The sequence below is a fragment of the Dipodomys merriami genome, unplaced genomic scaffold (genome assembly GCF_024711535.1).
Source record: "Dipodomys merriami isolate MVZ:Mamm:240054 unplaced genomic scaffold, mDipMer1.0.p SCAF_17, whole genome shotgun sequence".
Classification (NCBI taxonomy): Eukaryota; Metazoa; Chordata; class Mammalia; order Rodentia; family Heteromyidae; genus Dipodomys; species Dipodomys merriami.
The window spans coordinates 34055928-34081373 of record NW_027203048.1 but is presented as its reverse complement, the minus strand read 5'-3'; the positions used below and the strand labels follow the sequence as shown (position 1 = coordinate 34081373).

The window sequence follows — 25446 nt, the reverse complement described above, 5'->3', positions numbered from 1 at the left end:
ATATCCCCTTCTCCCTGTTAAAGTCAGAGGGACCATTTTAGACCCAACTGTCTAGACTTTTGTGTTGTTTTGTCTTTAAAAACATAAAGGTAATGTACTTAAGAGAGAACTCTTGGGTCTGGGCTTTTATTTTTTTCTGGACAATGGAGTAATTATGCAATCTTTTCTTCAAATTTATGATATATATCAAACTCTGTTATCTAGCATTCAGTCAACCAGATCTCTACTAACTAGCCAACTCTGCCGCTTTATCGCCACATTTATAACTGGTGTTTCCTGGAACCTCTCAGGGGACATCCAACTGCTGAAGGGATGATTAAAAAAAAAGAAGAAAGATGATATTCACTACCAATAAAACTGTTGTTATTTGGTCTTCTGAAAACTGGTAAGCCAGGATTGGTACCTATTTCAATTCTACTAACTAGAATATCCCAAACAGAGAGCTGAGATGGATTTGTTGGGAACAAATCACTGCTCTAAGACCAGAGAAAATTCCTGGCACTCCACCAACTGATAGCAGCTGTGCTGCAAAGCCTTCATGGGACTGGGGTTTGGAAAAATGAGGTACCAGTGAAGTAGTAGAGGGAGAAAATGAGAAGACTCATGTCCAAATTAAATTTATTATTATGAACTTGAAGCTTAAAATTACTGGGATGTAGTACTAGGATGTAGTATTGTGATGTTAGCCTTGCAAGATCTAGATTTATTATATCAAGTACACTTTAAATTTTACTAGCGTATTTCCAGCAATATAAAACAAAAATGCCTCAAGTAGTACGTATTATGATATTCTCGAATTCTCTGTTTTTTTAAGCTTGTGCAATATTAAGTACCATTATTGACTATTATTTCAAGAGATAAAAACCTTTGAAAGTATTACATTGGATTGGGCATGTATACTTGCAAAATTCTTGGCTGTTTCATTTCATAAAATGTCTTAGGAGCCTTTTATAAATCGGTTCCTTTAATTTTCAAGATGGTCCTGCTTCTACAAACAAACCTCCTAACTTAGAACTTCCCTTAATTTTAAAGTTTCAACATTTTGTGCTTTTGAAGTAGTAGAAATCTGCATTATATAAGCAATATTATAGTATAGATTCATATAAATAGTTTGTACTAAGTAGAATGAGGCATGGCTCCTATTTATATTTCTCATATGACTCAAATCTTATCTTAGTATCAGAGGGAAACATTTGTCTGACACAATACAGGGCATCTGGCTTTCTTTTCTAATGCTAAACTGAACAGTTAGCTTTTGTGCAGGAGGGACAAGAAAGCTAAAGTAAATATAAAATTTGAAAAGAAAACTAAACTTCATCTCTTTCCTTCTTTCCCACTGGGTTAACCATACTATTACTGGGAAAAATATCACTAAGAATTTTAACCACAAGGTACATTGTCATAGTGACCAAGTTATTTAATTCAGTTACTAAAACAAAACTTGCACTTCGCAGTCACTTTGCTCTCCTGCTTGGTCCCTCCACTGAAACAGAAGAGCCCCAGAAAGTGGAATGCAGAAATCTTGTGGGGTCAAAGCCTGGGGCTTAGGAAATGCAGGTGGGACATAAGGAACAATTCTGGTTTCTAGTCAATGAAGAATATGAATATAAGTTTAAGATGATTTAGCTCTATTTTTTGACTCACTGATGCTATTTGATCTCAACTGGAGAGCCTGTGTACACATCTGTTTGAGAAGTCGGTTAATCTGGGCACTGATAGCTCACACCTGTAATTCTAGCTACTAAGGAGTCTGAGATCTAAGGATCACAGTCAAAACCAGCCTGGTCCATGAGACTCTTATCTCCAATTAACTATCAGAAAACCACAGTGAAATAATGCTAGCCTTGAGTGGGGGGAGGAAGATCAGGGACAGCACCCAGGCCCTGACTTCAAGCTCCATGACTGACAATAAAAATAAGTAAGTAAATAAATAAATAGTCTGCTAAGACTAGATACCAGTAGCTCACACCTGTAATCATAGCTGGTTAGAAAGCTGAGATTGGAGGATCACAGTTTAAACTTCACAGATAACAAACTTCACAGATTCTTTCCTCCAATTAACCTCTAAGAAGCCAGAAGTGAATCTGTGCCTCAAATGATAAAGGACAGCACCCAGGACCTAAGTTCAAGGCCCAGTACAGGGACACACACACACACAAAAGATGTGTGTGTCAGCTAAAAGCTAACATTGAGACTGTCATGTAAACAGATAATAAGCTTTTGAGAATAAGATCTTATGCTAGAGTTTGCTGGCTCTCTCTGTAAGACAAACTAATTCAATTGTTAAATTAGAATTCATGCCTGCATAAACAAATGACAGAAACTTAATTTCAAGCGGACTTATTACTTTCTACAAATAATACTGTCAGTTAAAGAATTCGAAAAAGTTTTATATGAACTTAAGAGAGTTATGACTTATAACTCTAAATCCCAGATCAGATGACTTTGTTAATAAAAAAAATGCCAGTACAGTATAACCAGTCTAAACAACATATGTGTTTAATGACTTGGTTTTAATTTAGATTACTGACTGAAAGTAGTCCTTCCCTAGGTCCACTTTATCATTTTTCAGCAATAAAGAGAGGAGGAGCAAAACTAGAAAGTTTTAGTTCTCAGAATATCAAGTGCAGTTAACTATTAAATCTATGTATGGTTTTGAATGATTATCATTTCTTATGGAGCTCTTAAGCATTTTTTGTTTTGTTTCCTGTGCTGGAGAGCAAACACAAGGCCCTGTGCATGTTACATAAGCACTCTATCTCCCGGGTACATCCCCAGCCCTGTGTTCTTGTGTTCCAATGCCAAAGATGATCAAAACATTTGCTTCTCTGGAAAATTATCCATAATCCTGAAATCACTCCTTCTACTCTGTAGGAATAGAAGTGGGTGGATGGAGCAAAAGTTACAAGAGTGACAAATGTGGTAAACTGTAAAGCATCAAAGTAGAGATTATTATTTGACTTACACAAACTGCTTCCAGAAGGAGCCCATTTAAGCACTGACTCTGGAAGCTCATCTAAAAGACTAAAACAAAAAAGAGAGTAACATACAATTAATTTATTTTCAATCCCATGATTCACCATTTTTAATTAGAAAACAAAACTAATTGTATGTTGGTAGGTCACTAAAATTGTTACCTCATTTGTTCTTTTTAAATTGAGTATCAAATGAATTTATAGGAGTTGAAGGAATGCAACAGATTAGTCTATATATTACACACAGAGGTAAAAGATGTTTCATTTATCAAAGAAGTTTCCCCTATTTCCTCATTTTCCATCTTCCTGAGCAATAAGCAGCAGTTACTGCTCTTATGGATGACCTATTACACTATATTTTATTATTTCCACATCATTATGGACTTACTATGTCACAATTAAATTTACCTGAATTAGAACCTTTTGAGTTACAGCAAATAGCAAATATATACTAGAAGCCCAAGGATTTTACTTCCTATTCATTCTTATTATTAAAACAGCATTAAGGGAAATTGAAAACTACTTTAATGGGGGCTGGGAAGGTGGCTCAGTGGTAGAGCACTTGCCTTGCATGCCTGAGGCCCTGGGTTCGATTCCTTGGCACCACATAAGCAAAAAGAAAAAAAGCCGGAAGTGGCGCTGTGGCTCAAGTGGTAGAGCGCTAGCCTTGAGCTGAAGAGCTGAGGGACAGCACCCAGGCCCAGAGTTCAGGCACCACGACCGGACCCCCCCCCAAAAAAAACTTGAAAACTACTTTTATAAAAAGGAAATTGTTTAAATAGGGATACAGGTGGACCCACTGTAACAATGAGATGTACAAGACGTTATGTTGAAAAACGAACTTTACAACAAAGCAAGGATGGGAGGGGAGTGGGGGGGGGAGGATGGAAAGGGATGGGAAGGGGAAACAAAGGAGGAGGCAACAATGCTTGATAAGAAATGTACTCATTCCCTTGCCCACGTAATTGTAACCCCTCTGTATGGTATTTTCACAATAAAAAAAAACTCATGAAAAGCGACTATTAAATATAACAAAGTTCATTTAAAATGTAAATACCATGTATTTCCTTATTAGTATCAGGTAAATATCTAAACTACCTATCCAGAATTCGAGTCTCACAAAAAACAAAACAAAAACAAAAAAAAAACCATGGCCAGAGATGACCACAAAGAAGGTGTTCCCTATCATTATCCATTTTTAAGCCAATTGAGAGCCTTTGGGTAAAAATCACATTCATTTTTCTTTTCCATTTGTGTCTGCAGCCTTGTAGACTACTTTTACTTTTATCTTTGGATTCTTGGTCATATATGGACAAAAATGGGGAAACCAGAGGCTATTAGTATGGTTCCAGAATTTTTTTTGAAGATCCAGACTGGACCTGGAATGAGGATACAATGGATACACACTGCTGTCCCAGGCTTTTAGATTCTAAATGTGAGGACTCGGGAGGAAGGAATGCCTTCAGCTGGAGCTGACAAGCCACACTGTGCTCACCTCAAACCCACTCCTCGAGTTTGTTTTTAACCCACCTGTAATAGCAACAAGGATAAGGGAGTGACCCTTAAATTGCAACTCACCAATTTTTTAATCATCTAGAAACTAAACAATGTAGAAATGCAGTATAGATGATTTAAGCCAAATCTTGTACAGGTAGGAATGCAGATGTAGGGATTGTGTGACAATTTTTTTCTCAGGAACTTACCACTGGAAAGGAATATTTATTTTTCATGTAGGTCACTGTATATGTATATTGCAATATTTGCAATATTTTATGGTATTCTATGATTAGAGAGGTTATCAAGAAATACAAAAGGAAAAAAATAGAAAAAATGTAACTACTTTTCAGGGTTTTAAACTAAATAAGTACAACTCTGAAGTTACTTTAGCTAGAAATATATAAACATTTAATTAAAATTCTTGATAAGAATGATTCACAATCTCAGGCACAGGTTTAACAGCAACAACAGATGCCTTGATCTAATGTTACCTATGTCCAGAAAAACAAAGTGCCTAAGAGAAGAAGTGGTGTTAGGGTTGAATCTATAAATTCCATGTGGGAATCTATAATTCCCATAGTAATGGGAATACATAAACAGCTTTGATGTATTGTTTTCCACTCAGCTCACTGAGGTTGGGTCATATCCTGTATTTAAAAGTCTGGCATTGTAATTCTAGTGGTTTTATGCAAGTTTTTCTTTTAATATAACTACTTGTTTTAGTCTTGCATGTATATATATGCATCTACCTATGCATATTTGGAAGCTATTTATGTATTCCCATTACTGTGCTTTGACTCAACCCATACTTTATGAGAATGTTAGTTATACCGAGGTTAATATGGACCCATCACCCAGCAGATAAATGATTAGGTAGTTCTAATACTGACTTACACAAATGCGTTAGTTTTAGGAAAGGGTCTAGTCTACAATCAAGACTGCAGGTGGAGAACCATTTTATATATGTCAGTATTAACAAATACAACCTATTATTTTGAATATACAGACTAATCTAACTAATGTACTGAAACCACACTGAATTTAAATGGATGTACATGAATAAGCTACCTCTCTTTATACACTTTTATTGTGACTTATCCTACTTAAAACTCAGTATTATTATTTCTGTGGGAACTGCTATGGAACATATCCTGGAATGTATAAAACACTGGTTATTCTCTGCCATATCCAACTGTAAAAAAATAACCTTCTGTTGTAAAGTTGACCTAATTCTTATACTAACAAAATTTAGGTGATAAAAATTGAATGTCAAATATTAAAAAATGTTTATGTGGCTGCAAGATTCTCTCACATAAGCAGCTCATATAAAAATTTTTGTTTCTTAAGAAACAAAACATACTCCCTCTGAGAGGAATAAGAGGTATATTGTTATCACTTGAAAAATACAAGCCCTAATTGTCCTGCTTCACATTGTTGCTGTGCACAGTTAATGTCAATCACACTAAGCTCAGATGACTTCCACACATTGGTGCAATGCTAATTTGAAAATAATGTCCCTTGCAAACATGACCACCTAGACTCTAAGCTCCGGAAAACACCCTTACAGAAACAGATACTGAACCTGATGTTCTGTGCTGTAATTCAGGTACATGTGATTTTATAGATGTTATCTTAATGAATTTTATGTCTGTTAGTTTTGTTGGTTGTTTTTTTTTTTAATCCTTTTCCAATTAAAGAAATTTGCTTTGGCTGTCATGGTGGATGAACGACAGTCATCTCTGGGATATCAGCTCCCTTTCATGTATGACTTTAGACCTGCTGCAGAAAGTGATGGAAAACTTGGGAATTCATACTTTCTTTTGGCAGTCTGGACAGCCACCGGGTCCTGCAGGTTCTGTTCCCAGGGCAGTTTCCCACACAACCACTGCAGCATGCAATAGCCCAGGATTTCAACATCACTTCTTCTGGACAGGGCTGTAGGAAAAAGCGTGAAGAGAGAAAGAAGGCATAAGCAAGTTCTTGAGAAATAGAGAAATGAACTACCACTGACAAAATCTGAAAAAGCCCAAATGGGCAAAGTGTTTTGTTTGTTCAGCTGGAGTAAAACTTAAAGGCCCTGGCGTTTGGCCTGCGTCCACAGACAGGCAATGACTTGTTGCTGCTGAAAGGAAGGGTCAGTTTCCTCACCTCCTCCAACTTCATCTTTCCTTAGTCTGGCCTGTCATATGAACTTGATCCCCATGGCCTCTGACATGATCCAGACAACCCATAACCGGCACCAACACTTTCTCAAAGAGCCAAGCAGTAAAACAAAGAAATAAATGTCTGCAGCTAAATTGCTAACACATGTTCCAGGAAGTCCATGGGGTCTGCATTGGTCATGCAGAGACCCTCTGAGCGCAGACTAAACATTGATGGCCTTTCCTGCTCCATTTGCACTAGTGGCAACATAGGCAGTGGAAAGAATATGACAAAACTGCCATCTAGTGTGCAGTCTAAAAACAGGTCTGTCTGAAGAGTTTCCAATTACATGAGAGCAAAAGAAAACATGTTCACAGCTTTAGATACACAGTTATAAAGGTTACCAAAGTTATCTTTAGCACCAACTAACAATTCAACTCACACATCAGAAAATACAAAAGTATTGGTATGGGGTACAGACAGGATGGTGTTCAATTATAGAGCTAAGCAGAGTATTTCAATTTTTAATACAATATGGCTTTTCAAAACACACACTATAAGAATGTTTTCAGACTCCTGTAAATCTCATTTACGTCAAACTATTAAATGCTGTGGACTAATTTCATCATAATTTTAAATGCATTATTAAAATACCATATCAAAAGATGGACAGTGAAACTTAAGAAACGTGTCACAATACTTATGTACAAGTCATTCAAATAATAATTAAAAAACCAGCAAATACCCATAAAATAAACTCATTTTTATAACCATTCCAAGTGGCTAGAAAAATAACAAGCCAGTATTCATATCTTCTACTACTTGAACATTCATCTACACCTCGGAGCAATATATGCTCATTAAAGCTGTTGTAAACGAGTCCCCTATTTTATTATGTTTCATTAAATACACTCTGAAAAAAGTCACTCAGTGAACTTAAGTCTTGAATTTAAAAAGTCATTCACTAAGAGCAATGTGCCAAAACATTGCAACTGCTTTGAGTTACCACGCATAAGTTATTATAAAGGCAGAAGACAAGATTAGCTCTTACACATACTCTATCTTAACTGCTATTAGAGTATTGGATTATTAAAGGCCCTTCAATGCAGTAGAATGCTGCAGTCCCATGGGTGCCGTTTACTTTCTGCACAGTCCTAATGCAAGACTTGGCTCTCATATTAAAATAAAAACAAAGTCTCTACCATGCTGCTCTGTAGTGATTTCTTCAGTAATAAATCTCCCATTAATAATGGAATGGTTCCATTCGTACAGATGTGCTCACAAGTCCCTTTTCCATTATGGCAATTCCTGATTACCACCACTTAAAAAATTCACATCCTTTAAATTTTCAAAAACTGATATTCTAGCACCTGTTTGGATGACAGAGGCTACACATAAGTGGCCCTTGGAGGAAAAACAGTAAGAATTAAAATGGAACGAACCTTCCCAGCCACTTTCCTCCCTCCCCCCAACTGAGGGATTAATTGATATGAAGCTGTAAGTAATGACAAGTCATTTATATTTCTGAAACCAATCTTTCATAAACTGGTCTTCATTTAAAATAGTCCTTGGAGAGTTCACTTCACTTCACTATTATAGTTTGGTCTCATCTAATTAAAATATGTGACTTTTTCATTTTTTTTACTTATTTTACTGTAGGTATACACTAACCATGGTTAAGCAAACATTCCACTAAGTCTTAGAGAAATACTTCTAGTATTATAAAGAATATCTAGTAGTCACCCTTTGCTATGATTATTAAGATAAAAAACATTAAAAATAGTCTGAGTACATATCTCTCCTCAAAATTCTCTCACAGAGAAACAAGCGGAAAAGTTTTAATTGTTTTAGGGAAGTTCAAAATCTCTGACTGTATAAATAATTATGTCTACTGTCTACTCAGAGAAGAGTAGTTGCAATGCCTGTTGAACCACTTAAAAACCAGTATACAGGAGGGAAAATACAAAAGAAAAAAAGAAATCATGTAGTGCACTGAGAACAATAACAAAGAAAAAACCTCTTATGTCCATATCTTAGAGTTCATTTTCCTTAGCTTCATTTTATACAGTGATATGTACAAAGCTATTGAGCTATTATGCTCATCTGATAAGATTATTCTTATTACAAATAAGGGAGACCATGGTACCTATGTTTCTTTTGGTCTGGCCTACATCACTTAATATTATTTTTTTCCAAGTCCTTCCATTTCCTTAGAAATGGGGCTGTGCTATTCTTTCTGATGGAAGCATAGAATTCCTATATATATATATATATATATATATATATATATATATATATATATATATATACACACACACACACACCACATTTTCTTGATCCATTCATCTACTGAGGGGCATCTTAGCTATGGTAAATAATGCTGAGATAAACATGGTTGTGCTGGTAGCTTTAGTGTTGCCTTGTTTGTGGTCATTTGGGTAAATCCCAGAAGTGGGATTGCTGGGTCATAGGGAAGCTCTATGTGGAGTCTTTTGAGGAACCTCCATACTGCTTTCCAAAGTGGTTGAACAAGTTTACACTCCCACCAACAATGCAGTAGGGTTCCCTTTTGGCCACATCCCTTCCAGCATCTGTTGTTAGATTTCTTAATTATATCCTAAGTGGAGTGAGGTGGAATTTTAATGTTGTTTTGATTCACATTTCTTTTATGACCAGAGATGTTGAGCCTTTCTTCATGTTTCTATTGGCCATTCTTATTTCTTCTTCAGAGAAGTCTCTCTTTAAGTTTTAGCCCACTTATTAATGGGGTAGTTGTTTGAGGATTTGTTTTGGGGGGATTTCATTTTTTGTGTTTGAATATATTTTAGATATAAGGCCTTTGTCTGTTATATGGCTAGTGAAGATCTTTTTCCAATCTGTGGGCTTTCTACTGATCTTACTAGCCATGTCCTTTGCCATGCAGAAGCTCTGCAGTTTAATGCAATCCCATTTGTCCAACCTTTCTTTGATTTGTTGTGTTTCTGTTGTCACTGTATTTAATTTTGGTACCCTGAGTATTGTATATATATATATATATATATATATATTTATATATTTATGGTATTTATATTTATTTAGCGTAGGGGAGGGGAAAAACAAAATGGTGAGACAAAGGACAAAGGGAGAACCTATACAATTGCAATAGTCACAAGACAATATGTTGGTGATGATCTGTATAGTTTGGTTGGAGGGGATTAGGGAGGAGGAAAAAAGGGAGAAAAAATGAGGGACAGGGTAACAAGGTACACAAGAAACATAATCACTCCTTTACTTAAGTAACTGTAACCCCTCTGTATATCACCTTGACAATACAATTAAAATAAGAAATAAAAGAGTATTCTAGGTGACAATGTTAGAATCTATGTATCATTTACATTCAGAATTGATCAACGAACAGAACTACTGAGGTCTGTCTTTATTGTTACTGTTTTAAATGTACCATGTGATTTTATTTGTTGTTATTGTTGTTTCCTTTGTATGTCTTTCCCTTATGGCATAACCCCTGTTGTCACTGTACTTGATTTTGGTACCCTCCATCTTGTATATACAAATGTCTAATCTGGGGAGGGGAAGGGGAATAACAAAAGGCTGAAACAAGGGCACAGGCTGATCCATTGCAACAAGGATACCACAGGACAGTATATTGGAAATGAACTTTACAACTTTGGGCAGGGGGTGAGGGAGGAAGGGATAGTGGGACAACAAGGGGGGAAGGGGTAACAATAATCCACAAGAAATTACTCATTGCCTTATTTATGTAACTGTAACCTCTCTGGTATGGCATCTTAACAATAAAATTAAAAAAAGAATCTAGAGGTGCAGTTCAGTGATAGACTGCTTGCCCTAGATTCAATTTCTGAACCACAAAAGAATAAAATAATAAAAAATGCAAAACATTTAATTTGCAAGTTGCTTCTTATATTATATAATTTTCAAACTCATTTTAAAATATGTTAAGTGAAGCAGTATACAAATGAGCCCAGTACTAGGAACCCATAGAGTAGTAATCAAATTCTAGCCTTATCATAATTATATACTTTAGCTCTAAAATTCAGTGATAGTATGTTATATTTTTCTTTTAATTTATTTGCATCCATTAGGATAGAAAATGTATCATGGATTGTTTTCTCTCTGAAGTCATATATTTGCATGTTTAGTGTAATTTGGTAATTAATATGGTCATTAATAAGTTTACCTATCGATATAAAAATTTTCACTGTTATCATTGTTTGAAAATGTAGAAAGTGTTATTAATAATTTTTTTCCTTGATACTTCCTCAAGTTCATTTCCAAATATTATTTAGCATCTAATTTTATTAGACTTACTAAATGGAGCAAATTACTCTTTTCATTTAGTATGTGGTGTTCAACATTTCAAAATAACAAAGTGTTGTCAAGTGTAACCATAATTGAAACAATAGATACAGGGAGGGACATAAATTCTACTTGAATAAAAAAGCAGATCCTAGAAATAGGTGATGCTAGAATGCATCATTAAGAACAATAGAAATAGTAGGGGAAAACAAAAGAGAGGGTAACAATGCTCGATAGGAAATGTACTCATTGCCTTGCTCCTGTAACTGTCACCCCTCTGTACAGTATCCTTACAATTAAAATATTTTAAAAATTGATATGATTTATTATTTCAGAATCCAAAGTTAATGAGCATTAACTATGCATGTACTTATTAGTTCTAGGTTTTGTTTTGTTTTGTTTTGGGGTGAAGGACTGAACTCAGGGCCTCAAATTCCCTATCACTAAGCTGCACTGTTCGCATTAATTTTTACATCATTCAAACAATAGTTTATTTTATACATATACTTTCATAGCTAAGTATCTATCTAAAGCAAACATTTTAACTTAAAATACTGTGAGACACATAACACAAAGGTACTTTGTCCACGCTGTCACCTCCTCCCATTGCTGTAAGGTTCTCACCCTGAGCTCAGAGTCAATGAAGCCAACAACTCTGGACTGAAACCTATGAAACCACCAGCTACAATAAATCCTTCCTCCCTTAAGTTTTGTTTTTTTAATGTCAAGTATTGTGTCACAGCAATGCAAAGTTTCACTGACCCACCATCAATAACTACAATTTCAAAAATGTTATTAGAAAAAGGTAGAATGGAATTTTTCATGTCTCAAATAAAACATTAAGCCCAGATCTCTCATTTTTCCGGTACCTCTTGTATTCTAAGTCCTAGGATTTATTTTTTGTACGTTTAGTTTGTGAAACTTTACTATGTGGAGATTTGAAAGTTATGCATCACAGTAAAGATTCCTTACATTTCCTATTGTATATTCTTAACAAAATAGTTCAACGAAAAGCCAAAGCATAAATCAAGCTTTTAAAAGCAAGGTCTTTCACTATCATTTATAAATTAACCAAGGACTTTATAACAGTAGTCAAATTTACCTAAAAGAAGAAATTAAGTCTATTTTTAACTACTAATGAAATATGGGATATATTAATATTTGATAATTTACCTTAACATTGTACAATAGGTAAATGAGGTCCATTTTTAAAAATTATTGTTTTAGAATATAAATATAGTACAATCAATGTTGTTTTCCAAGTTTGGGAACAGAAACACATTTTCAGTTTCACATATATTTTGTAAGTTGGAATGCTAAAGTGAAATGAAATCATGCAAGAAATAACACAAGACTTGGATTTCATATACTGTAGCAATTGGCAAAAATAAAAACTATCTAATATATTTCTTTCCTTGACATTGAATATATTACATAAACAAATGGACAATTAAAATGCGATTTAGCTATCATATATTATGGTCATCAATGATGTCAAATTAAAACAGGTATTATATACTCAATGCCCAGGTCTGAACTATTTAAGAAAGCTCAATATGTTAAATGCAGTATATCTCTAGAGAAATTAGGTATTGACTGCACGCCTCAGTGAGTAGAAAAATCTACAAAAATCCATAACACACATTGATCCAAATATTGCTTCCTAACATTACTAAGAATGTAACAAATTTTAAAATAGTGTATTTGACACAGATATAATTCTCCTTAATTATCAGGCAATAAGAACAAAATATGTCAATGTTTATTTATGCTACTTTTATGAACAGTAAAAATTAATAATGGAAGAAATAAGCCTAACATACATTACTCGAATTTTATACTAAATGAGGCAATTTGGCCACTTAGAAAATACCTGTAGATTACACAAGAGAATTGAGTTTGGCATAATAACTGCAATGTTTAAAAAGCATATAGATGCATAGATGATAATACTTCCATTCATCCATTTGTTTAAAGCCACCTCTGGATATTTTTCTATGTATAATTTTGGTTCATATAAAATAAGCTAGTACCTAACATGGTATTTTCTTTCCCTCTCAGCTACCCTCACTTTACATGAAATTGAATTAGAAAATCTTAGGCGAGAGGGCTGAGTGAAACCCCATACAAACTCCTTCTGTATATATATAAAAATCCATAGAAAAATGAGCAGTACCTTCAGTTTCTGAGTAACTACCACAAAAATCACTAGCAGAAAGCAGTCGGTCTGATCGGGTTAGCGGTCTCTACTGAGTGGCTAGCTCCTAAGACAGTTTCACTTTAAAGCCTGAAGATGTTCCCTGACATACCTGACACAGAGCAAATGTTTTGGCATCTAGAAGTTCTATTTCACATTGAAGATTCTTTTCCTTTTAGCTCTTTATGCTTTTTTTATACTATCTTTCCTTAGTATTTGATCTCAAAGCTGGACTGGTATAGAAAAATATTTTTCTGAGTTTCAACTACTTATAGAGACTACAACAAAAGTAAACAGAAATGTGTATGCATCTGACCTTCTACACTTACTTATAGGATTCATAACCCTGTTGTTTGTTAGGTATGGCTAAAGGGTATGTTTTATTTTAGAAATTTATACAAAAGATAGCAGGAATGAACTATTCAAACATTTAGGAATATTAAAATTTCCACTTAGGTATATCAAAATTTCCAGTTAGTGTATACTAGACTAAAGCTGCATATTAAAATTTCAGTAAATACATATGTACATTTTTAATATGCATGTATGTGAATATATATACATTTTACATACAGATACACCAAGAAATTTCCAATAAATCATTTTAAATGCATTAAATTGTGCTATTTATGAAGATCCTGAATACCCTCTGATATAAGTAAATATCTCAAGGTAAAATTTGCTGAATAATATTTCTAGTATATAATATAATGACCATTTTAAGTTAAATCTTCTTCGAAAGACCTAGAGTGGTGAAAAATACTTGCAATATCAACAAGTAGGGCTGGGAAGGTGGCTCAGTGGTAGAGTGCTTGCCTTGCATGCATGAAGCCCTGGCTTCGATTCCTCAGCACCACATAAGCAAAAAGAAAAAAGCCGGAAGTGGCGCTGTGGCTCAAGTGGTAGAGTGATAGCCTTGAGCTGAAGAGCTGAGGGACAGCACCCAGGCCCAGAGTTCAGGCCCCACGACCGGACCACCCCCCCCCAAAAAAAAAATCAACAAGTATTATGATTTAAGGGAGAAAAAAGTTTAAATAATCTGCAGAATAAAAATTTCTACAAAACTTCCATAATGATAGCATAATGAAAACATCACCTTGAAACTACGTAATTACCTAAAGAGAACTTGCAGAATTGTCACTGTCCAGACTTTGGCCAGAATAACACATAATACCTCTACTTCTACAGTTACAATGCTTTCTTAGCTAGCTTAGTCCTCAAACCAGACTATATCAGGATTAGAGTGCTAGTTCAAGTAAGTGGCCCAACTATAAGTTAGTATCACTAATTGGACAAATGTTTAAGAATCTGTATGATGAGTGTTCTGTTATGCCAGTTGGTAAAAAGTACTTTCAGGTTTCTGAAAAATATTAGATATCATCAAAAAAAGCTTGGAAAAAGTGAAGAATGAAAATCATTGGGAGAAAAAGACATTAATAAAGAACACTATCAGTGAGTACTTCTAGAGTCTAAAATAGCATTTTCTTAATCAGAGCCGAACTTCAACTCTGTCTTTAACTGTTTGCTGATTTATTAACAACATAAATGGTGAAAAACTACACAATACCTCTATATTTTTGAGTGACCATTACTTTTCTAACAAAACTATACTTGACAAAAGCATAGTGATTTGTTTTACTGTGTTCTAAAGTATAAAAGCTAATAACTGTTTTAGAGACTGTGACCTAAGATTCTTCTTCATAGGAAGAATGTATACAACTGACAAACTTGTTTCACTATTTCATGGCCTACCTTAAACTAGTGTAGGTTTTAATTGCTCTGTAAAATGATCAAGACCTTCTACATTACATGGCCAATGGTGCTTTTAATAGAAAAGGCAATAATATACAGTTGTTTGGGCCACTAAAGCTGGAAAATAGCAGTTTAGGTTAACAGTTCAAAAACGATTAACAAGTACAAATGAGTAATTGTCTTTTCGTGAAGACGTGGACTTTTCAAAGCTGTTTATAAATTATTTGTTGGGTTTAGCATATTTGAAAATATTTTTATAAACATAGTTTATAAATAATATAATTTTGAGAACCAAAGTTTTATAATAACACCATTTTTTTCAATAGCATAACATTAGAATTGACTTTTTGTCTTGCTGACAGAGCAACTAAGAAAGTACAGTTGCATTGACCATATTGATTGTGAACAAAGCAACCGTCAGTGGGACTCAGCACCATATATTTTCAATATTGACCTCCTACTTCCTTTTCCATGGCTTTCTGGGTCGGCTATTGGATTTAGACTGCAGAGTAATAAACAGCTAAGGTTTAATTAATGGTAAATGAATACAAGACATAGGTTATGACTTTAACTAATTAGGGAATTGTTGAATTAAGTCTGCCTTGGAATGCAAGGCAGTACAATCAATATCCAATAAAAGGACTATGTATGTAATTTACCTGCAAATGTGTTTCCAATACCATCAAAGTGAGTTTAAATAAGTAAGATATATGAAAGGCGACTAGAAGAGATTTCCACAAGTTAACACTTTACAGTTTCAGAAGAGATATTCTCATTGTGGAGGATGGTACTATCTAAAGCTCTGATCTGTGTACAACAAAAATAGAAATAATTGATAATATGTGCAGCTTCACCAAATCTGTGATACTCACTCCAGCATAAAAACTCAGCACTGACCTCCAAGTTTAATATATTCAAACTAGCAATTTTCTAGGTAAAATGAACATCTAGTTTTGTTTACCTGACACTGTTTTCTCCTCCCTCAGTTGCCACAGTCTCCAACCACTGGAGAATATTCATTGGTATACATTGGTATAGCAGGAATTCACCACTTTTCATAAAAAGCTCAACAGTGCACTCACTCTTCAAGCTGACTATGCAAAGGTCACTCCACACAGCTCTAATCTCTTGACTCTAATCATTTTCTGAAATAAAAGAAAAAGAGAAAAGAATCTTACCTACTCCCTTGTGGGCATCCAAACTGGTAAACTCTATTGTCCCATTATGGCCTTTTCTTGGGTTTTCTTGATACTGTTTGTGGTTCCCATTGGGACAATACCTGTAGGAAAGTCCATAATCTGCAAGATAAACCTGGAAAGACATGAACAGGCAAATAAGTAATGCCTTTGTCCTCTGAAACTATAACCTTCATAATTAAGTCTTAAGAAACTGGTGATTTAAGTATAGCCATGGAGCTATATTTTATTAAGCCAAATGGCGCTTTATGATAAAAGATATACAACTGGGGGCCATAACACTAACTTTCCAACCTAATCCTTACATTATCATAGGCATATCTTATTTCTTAGTTTTTTATTTTTAATTTTGCTTCTAATTTCCCTTCCCTCCAGGTGGGCATCTAGATATCATAAACCACAATATGTCTTTTTAGATCTATATTCACAAAGCTCATGAGGCTCTCCGTTTTCTTGTAACCCTTCCTTCTGAAATATTAAACTGTTATAAGCAGGGAAGGAAGATGAGAACAAACATTTAAAAAAACTTAAGCCTAATGTCTATGTTCCCATTAATAGGAAGTATAAAAAATAGAGAACAAACTAAGAGATAATGATTTTTAAAAATTCACAAATGAGTGAACATCATTCTGTTGTCTGTATTTAAGAATAGAACATCAAAGCAGAATATCTGGACTTTTAAATACATCTATATCAACATGGTAATCTTTGCCAGTCAGAACTGCAGTGTTTTTTGTTTTGTTTTTTTATCGGTCGTGGGGCTTGAACTCTGGGCCTGAGTGCTGTCCCTCAGCTCTTCCGCTCAAGGCAAGTGCTCCACCGCTTAAGCCACAGCTCCACTTCCAGTTTTCTAGTGTTTTTTTGGAGATAAGAGTCTCACAGACTTTCCTGACCAGGCTGGCTTTGAACCGCAATCCTCAGATCTCAGCCTCCTGAGTAGCTAGGATTACAGGCGTGAGCCACTGGCGCCAGGCAGAACTGCAGTCTTAAAACAGAAATTAGTGTTAAAAGTTAGACAGTAATTCCAAGGAGCTAGAAGGGGAGAGGTGGTTTATTTTGTAGTTATACATATATTGAATGGAAAACTGTTTTGACTAGACTTTGTGTGATATGGTGATGGAAAAGAGTACTCTAGTTCCCAAACACACATTGATATGCCCCCCTTTGCCAAGCAAAAGAAAGTAGTTTCAAACTTTTAACATGTTTCATATACATATATGTAAAATTTAGGGATTTAGACAGTGTAGCTCTAAGACACAATGTAAGCCTGCCGTTAACATGTAAAGTCTATTTAAAATAACTTCAGTATTCAGTTACTCATTTCTTTAAATTCTGGGGGTTTTTTTTGTTTTGTTTTGTTTTTTTTGTCAGTCGTGGGGCTTGAACTCTGGGCTTGGGCGCTGTCCTTGTGCTCTTCAGCTCAAGGCGAGTGCTCTACCGCTTGAGCCACAGCGCCACTTCCAAAATTCTGGGTTTTAAGGTAATCCAAGTAGTAAGTAGTTAGATCTTAAAAATATAAAAAGCACAGAATTTTTTCTCTTTTTTGGAGAACGTAACTTACTGGACTGTCTGAAAATCTATTTCAATTTTTTTTCTCTCTTCCTCACTCACAGTATCTCAATGTGGACTCAGAAGTAATTGATTTGTCTCAAATAACTAGACACTTCAGGATAAGACACTTGCTTTTGCTATGTCTGATGCATTTTTGTTTTAATTTCACAAACCTTAGTTCATTTTAAAGTAATTATTTGGAAAGGTACATATGGATAACATAAACTAAAGAATCAAATTTTAATAAACAGATCCAATTGCCAATAAAAAGAAGCTTTTTTGTAGTCTTTAGAAGAAGCTTTTCGTAGTCTCACTACCTCAAAACATAAGACCCAGCTTTTAAGGAGTGATGCTATGTACACGTGGTATATTAATGCTTGACATTCTTTGACCTAAGACATACTAACTGAAATCTGATCATTTTTCTGTATTTTATTGACTTGGAAACTGAAATTTAAGGAGGTCAGTTGAAAATTAATTTCTATACTATAAAGTCAGGATTATATGATAGTTCTACCTTTAAAAGCTTCATAGTCAATTTCAAGAAAAGTTAAACTGATTAATGAGACTCTAGTGAAGATTACACAAAAATAGGGGAAAAAATGGCAGGAGTTGTTTCCGGTACTGGGGTTGAGCTAGAGAAAGTGCTAGAAAAGCGTAGGGGATGATGGTCAATGTGTTTGTGACATTTGTGTTTCCTAAGTAGTACTTACTCTTATCTTCAATATAGATGACAGTCTTGCACAGTGCAACTCCTAGGTCCTTAATAAAAGCCTGTATTTTAGAATTGGTAAGAGATGTAGAAAACCTTACATCTCAAAGGAATTGGGAAAGGATCTACAATTTCAAGTTTTCTTGAATAAAGACTCTAAGAAAAAGAAGGTTAGGGAACTACAGTTTAGAAGAAAACTTAAAACATTAGTTGAACTCAAGGGAACCTTAAGACTGTGTTAGTCATCACTGTGATTCAGGTCTCTGAGTTTATGAGGCTGTTCAAAATTATTGGTAGGATACTGCAAAGTTTAAATTCAATATAAAGACAAGAAGATAATAATACAATGAAGAAGACATATAGGAACCACATTTTAATCAATGAATATTTCAAATCTAAAAATGACTTAAAATATGCATGGGTACAGCCTTAAGGGACATGTATTATATGGAAGAAACTTCTAAAGTATCAACACTATCAAACCAAAAATGTTCTTTATAGTATTAATAGGGAGTTACAGGAAAAATTCAAATCATGAAAGAGACTATTTAAAGACTCATTTAGCAAAATAAAAAACATTATGTCCTGTTTGGATTTTTATTTACTAGTTTAACATATGGTTTTATACATAATTATATATACATACTTATGTATATATATACTATGTATTCTATATATACTATATATATTCTATATATACTATATATATTCTATATATACTATGTATACTATGCATTCTATGTAGTATGTGCATATATGATATGTATATATAGAGAGATTTTATGAGGACTGAATTATAATATATATGAATCTTACTAGAAAAGAGAAAAAAACTTCTGAAAGTAACATCAGAGGTTCTACTAGAAGAAAATATAAACTGGGAAAAGTGCCTTTCAGGAATTATTTCCTTAGATTTATACAGCTATATCCAGCTAGGGGGCATTGCTCTCACTGTAGGAGATAAGCAACTTGCCCAAGTCACATAGCTAGCAAAGAGCATAAGCATGATTCCAATCTAAGCAGTAGGACTCAAGTTCCACATTCATATGCATTCACTCATTCATTCTTTCTCCATCATATAATAAAGAATTGGGGTATGCTAAAGTAAAAAACAAGCTCAAAGCAATACAATCTACAGTAGGAGTTATAGTTTAGGTCTTAGTTTTTGCATCTTTTAAAAGTAAGTAATTTCAATAGGACTGAAAACAAAATGAATCAGGGAAGGTAAGAGGGAAGGAAGGAAGGATGGGGAAAAGGAAAAAAGGAAGGGAAGGGAAGGAGATGAAGGAAGACCTCAAAGTAGCTCATAAACCTCATAGAAGCCTAAAATATTCACCAGCTAGCTCTTTACAGAAAAATTTTGTGAACCTCTCACCTACAGTGAAATTGGGATTTAGTTGACTTTTATATTGCACCCTTTTCCCAATGAGAAAAAAATAACATGTAGTTAATAATTTTCACTTTAAGTATCCCTGGTTTTAGACAAGCTTGTCAAGGGACCTCAAGATTTATACCAGGACTGGGTAGGGGGGCATTTTTTGCATTGTAATAAGGCTAGCCATAGGAATATTTAAAAAGCTAGTCCTTAATGCATTTTAAATAATCTTTACAGATTTGTTTCCAAATTCAGTAACCTTTTCCTTTCCCCATGGGTATAAGACACAACCCTACCTAATTCTCTGCCTTTTAATCCTAGAGATCTGTAGATTTTTTTAACTGTAATTTGTCTTTTTTTTTTTTTTGTATTGGGGATCTAACCCAGGACATGTACTTGCTAGGCAAGTTTTGCCACTGAGCTACATCCCAGCCCATGCACTTTATTAACTGTCATACTACCACATCATAACACCTATTAATTTTTTACTTCTATGAAGTACAGAAGGAAATGTTCTTTTTTACTTTCTAATTCTGTAGCCATTGAGGCACAGTCCCACCAAGACAGACCCGCCTTTGATTTGTAAGGAATGCAACAGGATGCAAAGGCCTAGCAGCAGATCCCTAGGACATGCCACATAATGTACAAGCGATAGCCACACTACTTTCTGGATAGATTTCAACAGTGTCTAATCATGAGAGGACAGAGTATATGTGTGGCCATCTCTACTCTACTGGTGTCTCTCCTGGTAGGTAATATGCTGTGAAGTCCTTAATAGGTTGGTTGGGAGAGTTATATCTGTAGCAGAGTTTGGGGTCCTCCTTGCTCAATTCTGCTTCTTGCTCTGCCACAGTGTCAGTGCTACTACTCAACCCTGATTATGACCCTTTCATTGTTTATAGACATTACCCTCCAACAAAGCTCTTGTACATCTGATTCTGTCTCAGCATTTACCTCCCTGAGAACCTCATTGGTAAAGCAGGTCAATAAATCATAGCTCCAATAAATGAAATGAAGCAACACTCTCTCTCTCTCTCTCTCTCTCTCTCTCTCTCTCTCTCTCTCTCTCTCTCTCTCTCTCTCTCTCTCTCTCTCTCTCTCTCTCTCTCTCTCTCTCTCTCTCTCCTCTCTCTCCCTCTCTCTCTCTCGTCAACATATTGAACAAGCCCAGCTCAAAACTCCCCTTTTTCCTTTGGACCCACACGTTTTCTCATTCACCAGTTCTATATTCACTTAACATTTCTTGTCTCTGCTAGCTTGTGCTTATAAGCTCTTCCATTTCACATATAACTGAGGTGCTTTTTTCTACATCTATCATACTTTTTGAATTCACTCCCATGCTTTTTTATTTCATCACTCATACTTGAAACTCATTCTGGAACACAGCTTTACTTAAAATGTAGCTTTCTTTCCCTCTTTCTTTTTCTTTTTTCTTCTTTGGTGCCAATCCTGGGCTTGAACTCGGGGCCTGGGCATTGTCCTTGAATTCTTTTCCTCAAGACTAGACCTCTACCACTAGAGTCATAGCCCTTCTTCCAGTCTCACAGCCTTTCCTCCCTGGGTTGGCTTGGAACCATGATCCTCACATCACAGCCTCTTGAGTAGCTAGCATACAGATGTAAGTCACATGTGCCCAACTGGAGTGCAGCATTCTAAAAACACAAGGCAATCTGATACCTTGCACTTGTATTCACATGGATTTACTATTTTAACAATGTATAACATGATATAGCTTATGTTTTACTTATGCCTTGGCTCCACATTTAGAGGCTGAGGGCTTCTTAGAAGGACTGGGGCAAGATAATGCAGATGCATTTTGTATCTATGACAGCCCCTTTCATAAGGCCTTTTGAAAGATTTAAGTAAGTATTTACTTGACTTGATGGTAATAATTGGAGAAGGTGAAGTAAATAATTTTCTGTATCTACCAGGGTATCAAGCACATTTTGGGACTCATACACTTTTTGAAAAAAGAAAGAAAAATAAATGCACATCTATTAAATTCTTGTCATGGTGACATAAGTGTTTTCCACTAGTCAAATCACCAAACCTTTATAACCTCTAAAAGAACCTTCTTTTAACGGATAAGGTCTTTTGAGGATGAAGAAATAGGATGAGTAAGGTTACAGATAAACTTCTGGTAGTTAGCCAAACTGGGATTTGAACTTGAATTAACATGAACAAAATGCTGAAGTTTTTCCATGCACCTCAACAGAGGAAAGGGAAAAGACATTAAGCATATCTGTAGGTCTTGTGCTCAGATTAAAAACATAACAGCCTATGAAGTTTTCCAGCAAGAAGTCACTATATCCAGTAACATTTAACTTGGGCTTGAAAAAAATGGAATATTCCAGAGATAGAAACAAACAAAACAAACAAACAAGAAGGAAAGCCAGAATTTGGGTAGGTGTGTGCTAGTAACAAAGAGGTTAGTAGAAACACAAAACAGGAAAAAAATACTTGCATTTGGTTACATAGAATTTTGGAAACTATGAAGAAGTTGGAGCACAGTTTTTCTAAGTTAAGAGCACCAGAGAGATACAGAGGTAACTATGAAGACAGTGGGAGTGACTGGACAAATAAAGATGAAGAGGAGAAAAAAGGGAAGAGGAAGAGGATAAAAGATATCTGGAAAGAAATGAGATCACATTTGTATCAAAAGCAAACTAGCTGATTGCCAACAAATACTCTAATCTACCTCCTCATTCAGGCAACATTGTAGAATTAGTGGTAGTAGCACTGATGAAAAATACAAGCTCTCCTTTCTATCAAAGGCTTCATGCTTTTCAAGCAACCAGTAATTCTGAATACTGATTAGTCAGACTGACACAAAAGGAAATAAAACTTTCACTGCTGAGGATCTAATGATGCGTAGTTGCAGACTTGAACTTTGGAACTAGACTCTTTGGGTTTGAGATCTGGCTCTACTTTTTTAAAATAAGTTTTTATTGTGAAAATACTGTACAGAGGAGTTGTGGTTACATGAGAAAGGTAATAAATACATTTCATACCATGGTTCTTAGCCAAGTTACAATATACTTCTTTGTGTCATCTAAAAGGAATGTCAGTACCATCATCAAAGTGGTATTGTAAGGATAAAGTGATTTAAACATAAGAGCCTTAGGTCAATATCCAGCAACACAGAAAGAGTACCAGCAATAGCTAGAAAATAACACCTAACCAGAATCTATGTCATGTTTCTAAGTCTAAAGAATTCTTGTGGGGCAAAGTAAGATCAAGCATTCTTTTGTTATCAGCATAACAATCATAAAAATATTTCATAGCTATTACTTCTGGGGGTGTTTACATTTTCTCTCCTCAGTTCTGGTGGCTTCAAGCATTCCTTGGCTTTGTAGAAGGTATTTTCCATATTTGTTTTTTTTCCACATCATCTTCCCTCTTTGCATGTGTTTTTCCCATTCATTGTAAGGACTCCATACATATCAGATTAGGGTCTTCCCTAATGAATTCCTATTAGTTTGGTTATCTGCAAAGACCTTATTTCTAAATAAGGTCACAGTCAGTGGTTCTAGGAATGTTGACACAATTCAATCCCCAGCATTTCACACTGTTTCTCTTGGTGAACACCCTGTCAGAATTCTTTGTATAAGAAAATATTCCTAATTGCCAATATGTCAAATAGTAAAGGTCTTAACATAATGGTGAGATTTATCCTTTTAGGAATTTAAGAAATGTACAAGTGATGTAGTTTCTATAGCTTTCTTTACTATAACCATCTATACATGAGTGGCTATACTTGTGACTTCTGAAAGTGACTAATTAATACATTCATTTATGCATTAGTAATTCAATTCTTCATTCATTTTTCACTTTTTTTATTGAATGTTTCTTCTCATCTCTCTTCTGTCCCTCTCTTCTCTCCCTTCTCTTTGTATGTTCTGTGCTTGTGATAAAACATAGTTCCTAGTTTTCCTATTCACATCATCATACTAAAAACTGATGTACTTATAACCCAAAACAATCATGCTCACATGGTTTGAGATGAGTTTTTGAAGTCAGATTTGCAGCTAACCACCAGTTCCACATGGTGGGTCAGAGGCTAGGAGAGATAAAAGAGATCACCTTGATTTATAGAAGGAAACATTGCAGTACAGGTAAGTCTACTGAGTTAATTGTAAAAAAAAAAAAAAAAGGAAAAGAGATAAAGTATGAATAAAATTCCCATTGTTTTATGAATTGTAGAACTGGAGAAAATGAAACTGTACCTGATCATAAGAAATGATTACTTTTATTGTTCCATATGAATTTTTGGATTGCCTCTTCTATTTCCTTGAAGAGTGAGGTTGGAATTTTGATAGATACCGCATTGAATTTGTAGATAGCCGTGGGAAGTATTGCCATTTTCACTATGTTAATCTTTCCAATCCAGGAGCATGGGAGTTTTTCCCATTTTCTAAGTTCTGTTTTGATTTCCTTTTTCAAGTTTTTAAAGTTTTCATCATAGAGGTCCTTCACTTCTTTGGTTAAGTTAATTCCTAGGTATTTTATTTTTGTGGGGCTATTACAAATCAGTTGCTTTCCTAATTTCAGCTCCACTTTTCTCATTGTTGGCATACAGAAAAGCTATTGATTTTGGGGGGTTACCCCAAATAGCAAAAAGGCTCCTCAACGAAAAGAACACTGCTGGAGGAATATCAATACCAAATTTCAAAGTCTACTATAAAGCCATAGTAATCAAAACAGCTTGGTACTGGCACAAGAACAGAACTCAGGACCAATGGAATAGAATTGAAAACCCAGAAATGAACCTCCAGACCTATAGCCATCTAATCTTTGAAAAGAGAGCTAAAAAAATAGAATGAAAGAAAGACAGCCTCTTCAGTAAATGGTGCTGGCAAAATTGGTTAACTACTTGTAGAAAACTAAAGCTAGATCCTTATATATCACCCTGCATCAGAATCAACTCCAAATGGATCAAAGACCTCGGAGTCAAAGCAGACACTCTGAAAACATTACAGGATGGAATAGGAGAAACCCTAGGTCTCCTTGGCTCAGGCCGAAATTTTCTGAATAGAGACACAACAAATCAAAGAAAGGTTGGACAAATGGGATTGCATAAAGTTGCAGAGCTTCTGCATGGCAAAGGACATAGCTAGCAAGATCAATAGAAAGCCCACCGATTGGGAGAAGATCTTCACTAGCCATACAACGGACAAGGGTCTCATATCTAAAATATACTTGGAACTCAAAAAATTAAATCCCCCAACAACAAATCCTCAAAGAAACAACTGCCCAATAAATAAGTGGGCTATTGACTTAAAGAGAAACTTCTCTGAAGAAGAAAGAAGGATGGCCAATAGACACATGAAGAAATGCTCAACCTCCCTAGCCATAAAAGAAATGCAAATCAAAACAACATTGAGATACCACCTCACTCCAGTTAGAATGGCAAAAATCAAGAACTCTAATAACAACAGATGCTGGAGGGGATGTGGACAGAAGGGAACCTTACTGCATTGTTGGTGGGAGTGTAAACTTGTTCAACCACTTTGGAAAGTAGTATGGAGGTTCATTAAAAGACTCCACATAGAGCTCCCCTATGACCCAGCAGTCCCACTTTTGGGCATTTACCCAAATGTTTACAAACAAGACCACACTAAAGCTACCAGCACAACTATATTTATTGCAGCATTATTTACCATAGCTAAGATCTGGAACCAACCCAGATGCCCCTCAATAGATGAATGGATAAAGAAAATGTGGTATATATACAC

General features: G+C 35.1%; 1 protein-coding gene across 6 annotated transcripts in view; it reads right to left on the bottom strand.

Annotated features, from left to right (window-relative positions):
- Positions 1-25446, bottom strand: part of Vrk2 (VRK serine/threonine kinase 2) — a 113492-nt gene that overhangs the window by 55444 nt on the left and 32602 nt on the right. For all 6 annotated transcript variants that reach the window (XM_070025679.1, XM_070025677.1, XM_070025678.1 and 3 more), the window contains 3 exons: positions 16056-16188; positions 6287-6407; positions 2966-3024 (listed from right to left, as the gene is read on the bottom strand). In XM_070025679.1, the coding sequence (XP_069881780.1) occupies positions 2966-3024; positions 6287-6407; positions 16056-16188 (313 nt within the window). The remainder of the gene's footprint in view (positions 1-2965; positions 3025-6286; positions 6408-16055; positions 16189-25446) is intronic.